Genomic DNA, 15174 nt, shown 5'->3' on the forward strand with positions numbered 1-15174 from the left:
GTGTGTGTGTGTGTGTGTGTATCTCACTCCAGCTGTCCGACCTTTGGTTGTGGAGTTATTGGAATAGGCTGCCATTGTTCATCGGTAAACCTGATGGGAAAATCAATTCTTGAGTGATCCAGATATCCACCTTTTTCAAGAGCTCTAGTTCAGTGCAAAATAACTTCACAAGTGCGAGGTTAGTAACGCTGTTCCTCACCCACCCCTCACACAGGGTCACCCCTTTATGATAGAGATGAGGAGAAATTTAATCCCTTGGGGGGGTGGAGGGGGGGGGGAGGAGGAGCTGATGATTCTGTGGAAATCTTTACCACACAGGACTGTCAAAGTTGGGTTGTATAGATTTTTAATCAGGAAGGGGATCGAGGCTTATGGGGAAAGGGCAGGAACATGATGTTGAGGTTATCAGATCAGCCACGATCTCATTGAATGGTGGAGCACACTCGATGGGCTGAATGGCCTGCTTCTGTTCTGACATCATATGGTCTGCAATACTATCTTGTGGAAAATTTCAAATTCTCAAACTGCTTGGATTCTGTTTTGAATTTAATGTTTTAATTGCTGGATTAATTTGGTGATTTCCTTTACAAATGGACAAGGGACCCTAAGTCCCATTGCCCCATCCTACAACATCTCTATCAAATCCCCTCTTAAACTCCACCAGCTTAAAGGTGCTGGTCAGAAGGACTCGCATTACCTCCCCAGGTTGGGAGGTGCAGTTTCCTGCACCGAATGTAAGTAAAGAGGATGATGTTCTGGCTGTACTGCGAGATCACGTTGGCCCACGCAGACCCTCTGAAACAGAAAAGCAAGGGTATAAACATCACCGCATCCTCACACAAAGCTCCCAACCAGCGCCTGTCCATTTCAACTGTGACCATGCACCGTGTCACTCACACATTCAGTCTACCACCCAGTTTTGGAATATTGCATACAATTCTGGTCTCCTTCCTATCGGAAGGATGTTGTGAAGCTTGAAAGGGTTCAGAAAAGATTTACAAGGATGTTGCCAGGGTTGGAGGGTTTGAGCTACAGGGAGAGGCTGAACAGGCTGGGGCTGTTTTCCCTGGTGGGGGTGTCCAGAACTAGAGGGCATAGGTTTAGGGTGAGAGGGGAAAGATATAAAAGGGATCAAAGGGGCAACCTTTTCACATTGAGGGTGGCGCGTGCATATGGAATGAGCTGCCAGAGGATGTGGTGGAGGCTGGTACAATTGCAACATTTAAAAGGCAACTGGATGGATATATGAATAGGAAGGGTTTGGAGGGATATGGGCCGGGTGCTGGCAGTTGGGACTAGATTAGTTTTGGATATCTGGTCAGTATGGACGGGTTGGAGCGAAGGGTCTGTTTCTGTGCTGTACAGCTTTATGACTCTATAACATTGCTGCCGCTCTGGCAGCTTTGTCCTGGCAGTGCCCTCTCTAGGGCAGTAGGTGTTGACCCCAGGAAGCACTCCATTGTGAGCAGCTTTGGATCTAAGGCATTTTCATCCAGAGGCTGGTCATCCAGGGGCAGAAGCGAATGGCAGTGTTGGGGGTGGGGTCACAGCACTTGGGGGGAATGGAATGGGGAGGGTGATGGATTGGGGTCAGCTTGACGACTCACCGATTTCCAGTGGCTCACTCCAGTCCCTCCCCGTGATTTGCAAACAAACTATATCTTTAGATTAGATTTGGTTAGATTACTTACAGTGTGGAAACAGGCCCTTCGGCCCAACAAGTACACACCGACCCACCGAAGCGCAACCTACCCATACCCCTACATTTACCCCTTACCTAACACTACGGGCAATTTAGCATGGCCAATTCACCTGACCTGCACATCTTTGGACTGTGGGAGGAAACCGGAGCACCCGGAGGAAACCCACGCAGACACGGGGAGAACGTGCAATCTCCACACAGTCGGTTGCCTGAGGCGGTAATTGAACCCGGGTCTCTGGCGCTGTGAGGCAGCAGTGCTAACTGCTGTGCCACCGTGCCGCCCACCAAAGCCCACTGTTTCCAAAGCAAACAGTGTCTGCCACTGAAGTACTGTGAGCTAACAGCTGTTCCAGCAAAGTGCTATACTGTAAATAGCTGAATCAGAGACAGGCCCTCAGCCCCAAACATGTCAGAGCTGTCAACTCTATCATGTTGGCCTGGAGTTCCCAGAAATCGAGGATTCACCTCCAGGGTACAGCCACACGGAAATAATTCAGAGGAGCTTGACAAGGCTGGGTCACTAAGTACATTCAAGGCTGGGGTCGAGGGAATTTTAATCAGTTAGCCAATCAAGGATTAAGGAGGAACAAGGCCGGGAATTGAGGATTATCAGATCAGCTCTGACTTTGTTGAATGTTGGGACAGCCTCTTTGCGCTCCTCTGGGCTCTGGTCTTGTCAGGTGTTAGTACAGCTGTGGGGTCAATTTGACTGGATGATCTTTTATTCTCTCATGGGCGTTCGCTGGGCCAGCATTTACTGCAGGTTCCTAGTTCCCCTTGAGAAGGTGGTGGTGAGCTGCCTTCTAGAACAGTGTCCTTAGGGAGGGAGTTCCAGGATTTTGATGCACACTGGCTGAGGTTACTATGAAGAACTCTCCTGCTCAACCTCTCCCCTTGCCTGAGGCATGGTGACCCTCAGGTTAAACCACCACCTGTCGATCTCTCTATCTCTAATGAGAGCGCGGCCCTTTAGTTCTCTGGGATTATGGTGACTTGACCTGGAATAGTTGTCATCTTACTCATTGTCTTTGGATGCTGCTGTTTCTTTAATAGATTTGATTAGATTCCCTACAGTATAGAAACAGGCTCTTTGGCCTAACAAGTCCACACTGAACCTCCGAAGAGTAACCCACCCAGACCAATTCCCCTACCTTATATTTACCCCTGACTAATGCACCTAACAATGTGGGCAATTTAGCTTGGCCAATTCACCTAACCTGCACATCTTTGGATTGTGGGAGGAAACCCACGCAGACGCAGGAAGAATGTATAAACTCCACACAGACAGTTGCCTGAGGCTGGGATCGAACCCAGGTCCCTGGCGCCGTGAGGCAGCAGTGCTAACCACTGAGCCACCGAGCCACCCTTGTTACGGAATACATTGGAACGGAATAAAGAAGGGTTTTTGGTTCATCCAATCAGGTTTCAATGGTTGCGTTTATTTCCCAGTGGGACACTGGGCGGCACACATGATGGGCAACCAGGAATATATCCAATCAGAGTGAGCAAGCTCAATTTGGGTTAAAGTTCAGTGTCCAAAGGTCAAGTTGGATGGTAACTGGTGGACAGTTAATGATCTAAAACATTAACTCTGTTAACAGATGCTACCCATCCTGCTGAGTGTACCCTGCATCTTCTGTTTTTATTTCCAAAAGCAATTGCTTTACTCCAAAGACGGGTGCCGGGAATACGGGGATAGTTATTGGGATCACATTACTGAACGGTATATTCCAGATAGGATTATGTTGGGTGGGCCGAAGGACCTGGCATGATCTGGGCTGTGAGAATACACGAATACCAGCAATGAGTGCCCCTCCTTGGAAAAAGCAAGCAGTACTCACGCCACTCCAAGTTTCAACACGATCAGGAAAATATAGTTTACCAGGGCACTCAGAACGTTAGCCACCAGTCCAGTGAATACCTGTGGCATAGTTATACCCTGCAGAAGGGGCATCAGACAAAGGACTGTCAGCTTTCAGTGGAGTATAACAAGGATCTACAACAGTCTCCAACACACTCGGGTACCTGCAATGACAAACCCTCTAGCTGACAAGACTGAGTCACTGCTGTCTCTCCCTGACAGTGATACCTCTGTTTCTCATTGTGGGAGAGGATGGGACGGCGAAAGAGAGAAAGAGAGAGAGAGAGAGAAAACGAATAAAATGGAGAGAGGAGAGGAGTTTGACAGTGAGGAGTTTGAGAGAGAAAGGTGACGGAAAGCGAGAGAAGGGGAGTGACGGAGAGCAGGTGAGAGAGAAGGATAAGGGAGGGAAAAAGAGAGAGATAAGGGAGGGAAAGGAGAGTGAGAGTGTGTGGGACAGAACAGGGGAGAGGAAGGGGGACCAGACGAGGGATTAAGGAGTGGGAAAAGAAAGAGAGGATTAGACTGATGAGAAAAAGAGAGGAGGAGATGAGAGTGAGAGAGATGGGAGGCGGGGGGAGCAACAAAGGGAAAGGAAGTGTGCACAATTGTGTAATAGCAAGAGATTTCACTCATTTCACCCTAACCTGTTTCCCCAGTTGATTCACTCGTAATTCATATTTCTATTTTAAAATGCACCGACAAACACCAAAAGAATAAATAGCTACTGCTAAAATTCGCAATATCCCATGATTTCCCAAACTCTGGGTTAGTACCTGATTCTGTAAGTATCGCACTTGGAGCTGGTATAGGAAAACAGCCTGTGGGGGCAGGAAAGAGAGAGTGGTGAACATACATGGAGTCAAAACGTCACCCACAACACACACCAGGGTGGGAGAACATGAGAGAATATAACAAAGAGGGAAATTATATAGAGAGGAACAGAGTGTGGTAGACAGTAGAATAGAGGAAGAGAAAGATGTGATGCGATTTTTGCTTCTAGTTTCCAACACAGGCAGTATTTGTGTTGTTCCTTATAACATAAGGAACTGGGAGCGAATGTTGTGCTATTGAAGAATCTAACAGATGTTTATTACATCTGGGTATTATATACAGATATCATATTCTCAGGCACTTCAGTCAATAGGTTACAAGAGAGGAGTGTGCATCTAACGGCATATCATGCTTCATGTGATCACAGGGTAAGATGGAGTATGAGATTGTCACACCCTCAGGTATAAAGTGATGATATCATGAACATGTCTCGTAAATATGTGAGACGTAACACAAGGGGGGAAGAGAGAGAGGGAGAGTGAGTAAAGGAGGATTTGAAAGCTAAGACAAGTGAGGAGAAGCAGTCCGATGGAAGAAAAGAAAAGCAAGTAAGAGAATGTGGAGTGATGGAAAATAAGCCCTCTCCCTCCCTCCCCTTTCATCCCCCTTTTTCTCTCTTTAATCCCCACTCTACATTTGACCACCCTGTGCGTGTGATGGGCATTTCAGCTCAATGTCTCAAAGTTATACTGAGAGTCCCAGTGCCAGGTGGATGCTTTGGTACCGAGGGAGTGCTGCACTGTCATGGATACCAAACCCAATTCACAGTGAGCTAGACATTAAAGGCCCTGCCTCTCAATCTGCAAAAAGAATGAAAAGGCCTCAGCTTCCTGGTCAACAACTGCCTTCAAACTTTTATCAACCATCCAGCATGTTGTTATTTATAGGACAGTGTTTATTGATCTTCCACAATGTAGGGATTCATTTATTGGTAACCAGAGATTTCAAGGTTAGGAACAAAGGATGCAGAGATGCATGAGGAGAACTTTCATTCAGCCTGTAAGACCATCAGAAGCAGATTTAATGATAATTTCTAAATTGAAAGGGAGAACATTTCAGGATAATGGGGAAAGAGCGGGGCGGGGGGGGGGCGCGGGTATGGGGGGGGCGCGGGTATGGTGCGCATTGCATAGCTCTTTCAAAAAGCTAGTATAAATATGATGATCTGAATGGCCCCTTTTGCCACATTGTCCCTTAAAAATGGTAACACATAGGTGGTGAATGCAAATGATTCAACGGGAAACCCTTCAGGACATTCTGGGACTTTTTTTCACAAATTAGAAGGCAAATGCCTTTGATTGGACATTGGCATTGCACAGCACGTCACTGCCATCTGCTGGTGAGCACCGGCACTGGACAGAGGAAATGAGCACGGCCTTTCAATCTGTCAAAGCACATAGCCTGAGCAAACCCAGGTGAAATCTACTGGGAGAAGACAGGAGATATTAGCAAACATCCATCTCATACTCTTCACTGAGCACTGTCACCCTGAACACAACACCTTGATTTGTCCCAATATCAAACCTGAACTCAGTGGCTAGGGGATGTAAGCTGTGTTGAGGAAGGAGTGGTTCAGTGCTCATTGACAATAGCACCCGTCACCGAATTCAACAACCACAATAACTCACAAGGAGGAGGATGTACCCTGTAATGCTACATGGTGGAGTTCATACTCACAGGAAGAGCAGGGATAAATATCTTCACATAAAGCCCGCATAACCTGGAAGAGAGGTTTCCACATCAGTCCACAACAGCAGAGAGTTAATGCGCCCTAGGACACCCCTGAATTTGCAGAAAACCTCGAACAGTGTCCCACAAACAGCTCAAGAAATTGTGGCGCAGGTCAATTCAGCTACAAAACCACACGGTCCCTGAGATTTTCAAGTTGCCACTCCAGCACGCTTGTCAAAACCAACAAAAAGTTCATGTTCATTGCAACCTCACTATGTACCTGCGCCCCCCCAACCCCATCCCCACCCCACCCCAACTCCGGCCAAGGTCAATTGGAAACTTCCTGAATTTCCTCTCTCGGAAAATCAAAAGGGTAAAGCTCAATATTGTTTGTGTCCCAAAATAATAGATTGGAGACAAATGTAATTCACTGCTCTTTTTGGTTGCATTTAATATTTCATGAAACCCATCAAAACACACCTTATTCTTTGTCAATGTACATTAGCTTTAGGGAAAGCTGCATGTGGAGAGGACCTGATAGGTCCTTCTGAAAGGGCTGATGGGAAGGAGATCCATTGAGGCCTGATTACTAGGCCCACCAGCCTGAGGCCTATCTGAAAATGGGCCTCAGGCTTTTCTGTCACCTGAGTGGTTCTGGTGAGGACCCAGTACCCACTGAGAGTGGAGCACCTCATCATTTTATTTATGTTTCCTTCCACAAGATGTTGGCAAAGGCCAGCTCTATCATCTGATGCTAATTGCCCTTGAACTGAGTGGCATGCTTAGCCATTTCAGAGGACAGTTGAGAGTTCTGACTTCAATACGGAGTTAGATATCATTCTTAGAGCTAAAAGGAATGGGGAGAAAGTGGGTACTGGATTGGATGATCAGCCACGATCTTATGGAATGGCTGAGCAAGGTCGAACGGCCTACTCCTCCCATTTTCCTGTGTTTCTAAGAGCCAACAACATTGTTGTGGGTCTGGAGTCACATGTAGGCCAAACCATGTAAAGACAGCAGATTACCTTCCTGAAGGGACATTGGTGGACCAGAATTTTCTCTGACAATCCACAAGAGGTTCATGGTCACCATTACTAGAACTGGCTTTACAATCCAGATCTTATTAACCAAACTCAAACTCCAATGACTCCACACTGGGATTTGAACCCACACCCCAATGGATCTCCAGATTTCTAATCCACTAACATTACCTGTGGGCATCCAACCCCTTGGTCAGCAGACACGTGGAGGTGAAAGTCACTGTCCCTCAACTCGTTTGAAGAGGGCAATAAAACCTGAGTTGACAGTGTGTTGCTGGAAAAGCACAGCAGGTCAGGCAGCGTCCGATATCAGGGAAATCGACATTTCGGGCATTTGCCCTTCGTCAGGGCTTCATTTCCTGATGAAGGGCTTTTGCCCAAAACATCGATTTTCCTGCCCCTCAGATGCTGCCTGACCTGCTGTGCTTTTCCAGCAACATACTCTCAACTCTGATCTCCAGCATCTGCAGACCTCACTATCTCCTGCATTAAAACCTGAGTCAGTAACAGGCTATGGAAGTCCTGTGCTATCAAGATAGGAGCTCCAATTCGACCCAGAGGCTGTATGTTCATACAGTGAATTTAAAAAGACCGACCAACATTGATCGCCTCCAATGGTCCCTTTCAGGGACATTTGATGAAGCAGCAACCAGAAAATACTAAGCAATGCAAGTGCAATCAAAATGAATCACAACTCATGAACCTGCCTGTGATACACACCAGAGATCAGCTAGCATAGGAACAGGCCATTCAGCCTTTCAGGTCTTCAGGCACCATGTGCAGTCAGTGTGTGATTTCCTTCCTTTGCTAAAGTCACCACAAAGTGTGAAGGACACCACCGAGAGACCCACTGACCCTGGACACCACCCACAGACCATGGACACCACCCACAGACACTGGACACCGCCCACAGACCATGGACACCACCCACAGATACTGGACACCGCCCACAGACCATGGACACCACCCACAGACACTGGACACCGCCCACAGACCATGGACACCACCCACAGACACTGGACACCGGCCACAGACCATGGACACCACCAACAGACACTGGACACCACCCACCGACCATGGATACCACCCACAGACACTGGTCACCGCCCACAGACCATGGACACCGCCCACCGACCATGGACACCACCCACAGACACTGGACACCGCCCACAGACCATGGACACCACCCACAGACCATGGACACCACTCACAGACACTGGACACCATCCACTGACACTGGACACCACCCACCAACCATGGACACCACCCACTGACCCTGGACACCACCCACAGACCATGGACACCACCCACAGACACTGGACACCGCCCACCAACCATGGACACCGCCCACAGACCCATGGATACCACCCGCTGACCATGGACACCACCCACAGACACTGGACACCGCCCACAGACACTGGACACCGCCCACAGACACTGGACACCACCCACAGACATTGGACAACACCCATAGACCATGGACACCACACACCGACCATGGACACCACCCACAGACCATGGACACCACCCACAGACCATGTACACTACCCACCGATCATGGACACCACCCACAGACACTGGACACTACCCACAGATCATGGACACCACCCACAGACCCTGAACACCACACACAGACCCTGGACACCACCCACAGACACTGGACACTACCCACAGACCATGGACACCACCCACAGACCATGGACACCACCCACAGACACTGGACACCACCCACAGACCATCAACACCACCCACTGACCATGGATACCACCCACTGACCATGGACACCACACACAGACCCTGGACACCACACACAGACACTGCACCCACAGACCATGGACACCACACACAGACACTGAACACCACCCACAGACACTGGACACCATCCACAGACACTGGACACCACTCACAGACCATGGACACCACCCACCGATCATGGACACCACCCACAGACCATGGACACCAACCACAGACCATGGACACCAACCACAGACTCTGGACACCACCTACAGACACTGGACACTACCCACAGACCATGGACACCACCCACAGACCATGAACACTACCCACAGACCATGGACACCACCCACAGACCATGGACACCACCCACAGACCATGGACACCACCCACCGACCATGGGCACCACCCACAGAACATGGACACCACCCACAGACCATGGACACCACCCACAGACCATGGACACCGCCCACAGACCATGGACACCGCCCACAGACCTTGGACACCACCCACAGACCCTGGCAACCAACCACACGCCATGGACACCACCCACCGACCATGGACACCACCCACAGACACTGGACACCAACCAGAGACCATGGACACCGCCCACAGACCCTGGACACCGCCCACAGACCCTGGACACTGCCCACAGACCCTGGACACCACTCACAGACCCTGGACACCAACCACAGGCCATGTACACCACCCATCGACCATGGACACCACCCACAAACCATGTACACCACCCATCGACCATGGACACCACCCACCGACCATGGACACCACCCACCGACCATGGACACCACCCACAGACACGGGACACCGCCCATAGAACATGGATATGACCCACAGACCCTGGACACCACTCACAGACCACAGACACCACTCACAGACCATAGACACCACTCACAGACCATGGACACCACTCACAGACCATGGACACTAACCACAGACCATGGACACCAACCACAGACCATGGACACCACCTACAGTCCCTGGGCACCACCCACTGACCATAGACACCACCCACAGACCCTGGACAGCGCCCACAGACCCTGGACAGCGCCCACAGACCCTGGACACCCACCCACCGACCATAGACACCACCCACTGACCCTGGACACCACCCACAGACACAGGAGACCAACCACTGACCACGGAGACCAACCAGAGACCATGGACACTACCCACAAACCATGGACATCACCCACAGACCCTAGACAGCACCCACCGACCATGGACACCACCCACAGACCATGGACACCACCCACTGACCCTGGACATCACCCACAGACACTGGACACTACCCACAGACCCTGGACACCACTCACAGACCATAGATACCACCCACAGACCATGGACACCGCCCATAGACCCTGGACACTGCCCACAGACCTTGGACACCGCCCACAGACCCTGGCAACCAACCACACGCCATGGACACCACCCACTGACCATGGACACCACCCACAGACACTGGACACTAACCAGAGACCATGGACACCGCCCACAGACCCTGGACACCGCCCACAGACCCTGGACACCGCCCACAGACCCTGGACACTGCCCACAGACCCTGGACACCACTCACAGACCCTGGACACCAACCACAGGCCATGTACACCACCCATCGACCATGGACACCACCCACAGACCATGTACACCACCCATCGACCATGGACACCACCCACCGACCATGGACATCACCCACCGACCATGGACACCACCCACAGACACGGGACACCGCCCATAGAACCTGGACATCACCCACTGACCATGGACATGACCCACCGACCATGGACACCATCCACGGACACTGGACACCTCCCACTGACCATGGACACCAACCAGAGACCATGGACACCACCCACAGACCATGGACCCCACCCACAGACACTGGACACCACCCACTGACCATGGACGAAACCTACAGACCATAGAAACCACCCACAGACCCTTGATGCCACCCACAGAACCTAGACACCACCCACAGACCATAGACACCACCGACCGACCAAGGTCACCACCCACAGAATCTGGACACCACCCACAGACCATGGACACCACCGACCGCCCATGGACACCACCGACCGACCATGGACACCACCCACAGACCCTGGACACCACACACATACCCTGGACATCACCCATTGACACTGGATACCACCCACTGACCATAGAAACCACCCACAGACCATAGACACCACCGACCGACCATGGACACCACCCAGAGACCCTGGACACCACCCACAGACCCTGGACACCACCCACAGACCCTGGACATCACCGACCGACCACGGACGAAACCCACAGACCATGGACACCATCCACAGACCATGGACACCACCCAATGACCATGGACGAAACCCACAGACCATAGAAACCACCCACAGATCCTGGATGCCACCCACAGACCATGGACACCACCCACAGACCATGGCCACCAGTCACCGACCATAGACACCACCGACTGACCATGGACACCACCCACAGACCATAGACACCACCCACAGACCATAGACACCACCCACAGTCCCTGGATGCCACCCACAGACCCTGGACACAACCCACTGACCATGGACACCACCCACATACCCTGGACATCACCCATTGACACTGGACACCACCCACAGACCATAGACACCACCGACCAACCATGGACACCACTCACAGACCATAGACACCACCCACAGACCATAGACACCACCCCACAGTCCCTGGATGCCACCCACAGTCCCTGGATGCCACCCACAGACCCTGGACACAACCCACTGACCATGGACACCACCCACAGACCATGGACACCACCCACAGACCCTGGACATCACCCATTGACACTGGACACCACCCACAGACCATAGACACCACCCACAGACCATAGACACCACCCACAGACCATAGACACCACCGACCAACCATGGACACCACCCACAGACCATAGACACCACCCACAGACCATAGATATCACCCACTGACTCTGGATGCCATCCACAGACCCTGGACACCAACCACCGACCATGGTCACCACCCACCAACCCCTGGACAACACCCACAGATCCTGGCACCACCCACTGACCACGGACGAAACCCACAATACCTGGACACCACCCACAGACCATGGACACCACCCACAGACCCTGGACACCACCGACCGTCCATAGACACCACCCACAGACCCTGGACGCCACCCACAGACCATGGACACCCCCCACAGACCATGGACACCCCCGACAGACCCTGGACACCGCACACAGACCATGGACACCACCCACTGACCATGAACACCACCCACTGACCATGGACATCACCCACAGACCCTGGACACCACCCACAGACCCTGGACACCACACACAGACCCTGGACATCACCCATTGATGCTAGACACCACCCACAGACCATAGACACCACCCACAGACCATAGACACCACCGACCGACCAATACACCACCGACAGACCCTGGACACCACCCACAGACCCTGGACACCACCCACTGACCATGGACACCACCCACTGACCAGAGAAACCATCCACAGACCATAGACACCACTGACCGACCATGGACACCACCCACAGACCCCGGACACCACCCACAGACACTGGACATCACCCACAGACACTGGACACCACCCACAGACCATAGACACCATTCATAGAACAGTGAAGGATCCCCAGTGACCCTCAACGTAACTTAATCACTGTTTCACTCCTTAAATGGAAACACCTTTAGCAATAACTCTTATTTTAGAACTGAGTAAGGCACCTGACCTGGCCACCTCGGGGTGCTGTTTGGTAGCCAACAGGATTTTTTCCGTGTTGATGAAGAGAGCCCAGCAGGGGCAGCAGAAGATGATGAGAATAAGGATACCTCTCTGGAGAATAACCCCAATCTGCTTCAGTTTCTTGCTGCCATAAGTCTGAAATGAGATTCAAATTGTCCTGCTCAGTGACACAAATTGGAAAGCATTCACTCGAAATAAGAGCAGCAGGACGCCATTTGGTCCCTTGAGCCTGTTCCACGTTCTTGGCTGACCCTCTACCTCAACCTCACCTTCCCGCATGCTTCCTATTCCATAGACCCCAAAATTCGGTCTCTCTCAGTCCTGAATATATTCATCCGCTGAGCATCATAGATTTGTGGAATCCCTACAGTGTGGAAGCAGGCCATTTGACCCATTGAGTCCACACTGACCCTCTGAAGAGCATCCCAGCCAGACCCAATCCCTGTAATCCTGCATTTCGCATGGTGAATCCACCTAGCCTGCTCATGCCTGGACACGAGGGGCAATTTGCCACAGCCAGTCCAACTAACCCGCACATCTTTGGACTGTGGGAGGAAACCAGAGCAACCAGAGGAAACCCACACAGACATGGGGAGAACGTGCAAACTCCACACAGACCCATAAGCCTGTGGTTGGAATTCAACCCACATCCCTGGTGCTGTGAGGCAGCAGTGCTAACCACTGAGCCACCATGCCACTCAATCATGGCCCTCAGGGATAGAAAGTTCCGGAAAGATTCTACCATATAATAACTGCCCAAGCAGTTTGTATTAACAGCCAAAAACACAGGTCGCTGGGATTTGTGATCTAGAGTCACGTGATTGTGTCACTCTCTCACTGAAATGAAGGGAGAGCATTAAGGTTCAAGTGTATATGGGCAGCTTGGGACAAAGCGGGCCTTTCAATCTCAACAGTTCCAGGATGCAGGATGTTCCACATTAATAGCCTGGGAGCCATGGGCACTCCCTACTGCAATGGTGTCACGAGATTGTGGTCAGAATAATGAAGGGGCCTGTGTGAAACAGACCTGGGGTCAATGTGCTCCTGACCGTCTCTGTAGGCCTAATGTAAGTCACACGTTTGCAATCTGTAAGTAGTTACAGTAATGCAATAAACCTCATGTTGAGAATTGATTTAAAAAAGATACAGATTTGTTGAAACTTCTCATGCTGTTCTCATCTCGACAATTCACAAGAATGCCAACTTAAAAGGAAAAAACAACATTTAGACTAAACGAGAGTAGGGTTCTAATTGGTTGGCAAGCCAATTCTGTGTGGTAGAGACAATGCCATAGAGTCTACTGGACTGAGTTCACTTACTAACCAACCAGCACTCTCCTGTAATATGAGATAAATGTTAGTTTTCCCTATGACTTGGTATTCCTTGTGCATTGTCCTGGTGACTGTAACAGGAACAGTTTTGACAAAATGTGTAATTTCTCAGCAGTATTCAAGTGGTGTACAAGGTCAGAGGTCACACAGCACCAGGTTATAGTCCAACAGGTTTATTTAAAATCACAAGCTTTCAGAGCACTGCCCCTTTGTCACCTGATGAGAAATAAACCTGTTGGGCTATAACCTGGTGTCGTGTGACTTCTGACCTTGTCCAACCCTGACACCTCCACATCATGTACCAGCAAACCATTAAACATTATACTGCTCACTCAACAAGGCTCATCTCGTTAGGTCAGAGAGGGGGATACCCTAGACTACAACAGGTCAACTTGGGCCTGAAGGAACCCCTTTAATGAAAGGTTTTCTCTGTTTACCAAATGGCACCCGTTTCTTAGATTGACTCCAGTGACTGGCCCTGACAGCTGAGAGCCCCCGCTGTTCAGGAAGGAGCCTCTGTACAAGGGAAAGAATTCACAGCCACATATCCGTTTGTCCCCCACCCCAAAAGACAGTATCCCCACTCTACTGGTTTTGTTTACTTGCTAAACCCTTATCTTTCAAAGCAACACGGAGCCTATCCCCAGCTCCTGGTCAGAGGTTATTGGTTTGTGGGTAACAGTGGCTGACTGTTTACTGCGTGTACTGTCCAGGCGACTCCTGACGAGAGAGGTTTACCTGTGATATCAGAGTGTCACATGCCATTGACAGACCCGTGCCCACAGCCACACCAGTCACGCTGATCACCTTTGGGAAGTTGGGTGGGGTGGGGTGGGGTGGGGGGGGAGAATGCGGGGGAGAACAATGAGAAGAGAAACAAAGCATTAAAAGTGATCACAGCAATCGGTCCACCCACCTCCCCACCCATTCTCGGTAGGTTGTCGATGTCTGAGCAGTCAGTGCCCGCCCTTGAACAAGCCATTGTGAGTCTTGAGCCACTCCTTGATGGAAGGATTTCACTTCAGGCCAACTGAGCCCCAAACATGTCGAAACCCCAATACGGCGATGTCCTTGATTAGTGCAATTCCAGATAAAGTGGCTTTGGACCCAAATCCGAACAGCAGAGACCTCTCTCAGGAAACTAGTTTTCCAAGTACTCTTGTTGAACTGGTTTATCCCCATGTGTTCATTGTCCCAATTAATGTAAAGTACCCACCGA

At 50.8% G+C, this 15174-nt stretch overlaps 1 protein-coding gene across 1 annotated transcript; it reads right to left on the bottom strand.

Moving 5' to 3' along the window:
• Nucleotides 1–622: 622 nt before the first annotated feature.
• On the bottom strand, nucleotides 623–14753 carry LOC122546838 (multidrug and toxin extrusion protein 1-like). The gene is made up of 6 exons (XM_043685468.1): nucleotides 14694–14753; nucleotides 12611–12759; nucleotides 6075–6117; nucleotides 4340–4384; nucleotides 3544–3641; nucleotides 623–795 (listed from the first exon to the last, which is right to left on the bottom strand). The coding sequence occupies exons 1-6, from the start codon at nucleotides 14718–14720 to the stop codon at nucleotides 666–668; spliced, it is 492 nt and encodes a 163-aa protein (XP_043541403.1). The 5' UTR covers nucleotides 14721–14753; the 3' UTR covers nucleotides 623–665.
• Between the last annotated feature and the right edge of the window lie 421 nt (nucleotides 14754–15174).

The sequence above is a fragment of the Chiloscyllium plagiosum genome, unplaced genomic scaffold, assembly GCF_004010195.1.
Source record: "Chiloscyllium plagiosum isolate BGI_BamShark_2017 unplaced genomic scaffold, ASM401019v2 scaf_3793, whole genome shotgun sequence".
NCBI classification, from domain to species: domain Eukaryota; kingdom Metazoa; phylum Chordata; class Chondrichthyes; order Orectolobiformes; family Hemiscylliidae; genus Chiloscyllium; species Chiloscyllium plagiosum.

What these genes read in the sequence shown, in the direction of transcription:
- LOC122546838 (XM_043685468.1), bottom strand. Translation starts at nt 14,720, where the DNA reads ATGGCATGTGACACTCTGATATCACAG. An exon ending in CAGCACCCCGAGGTGGCCAG is followed by an intron (nt 6,118 to 12,610) that starts GTCAGGTGCCTT and finishes CCTCTCTTCCAG; the next exon opens with GTTATGCGGGCTTTATGTGA. An exon ending in GTGTTGAAACTTGGAGTGGC is followed by an intron (nt 796 to 3,543) that starts GTGAGTACTGCT and finishes TTTCTGTTTCAG; the next exon opens with AGGGTCTGCGTGGGCCAACG.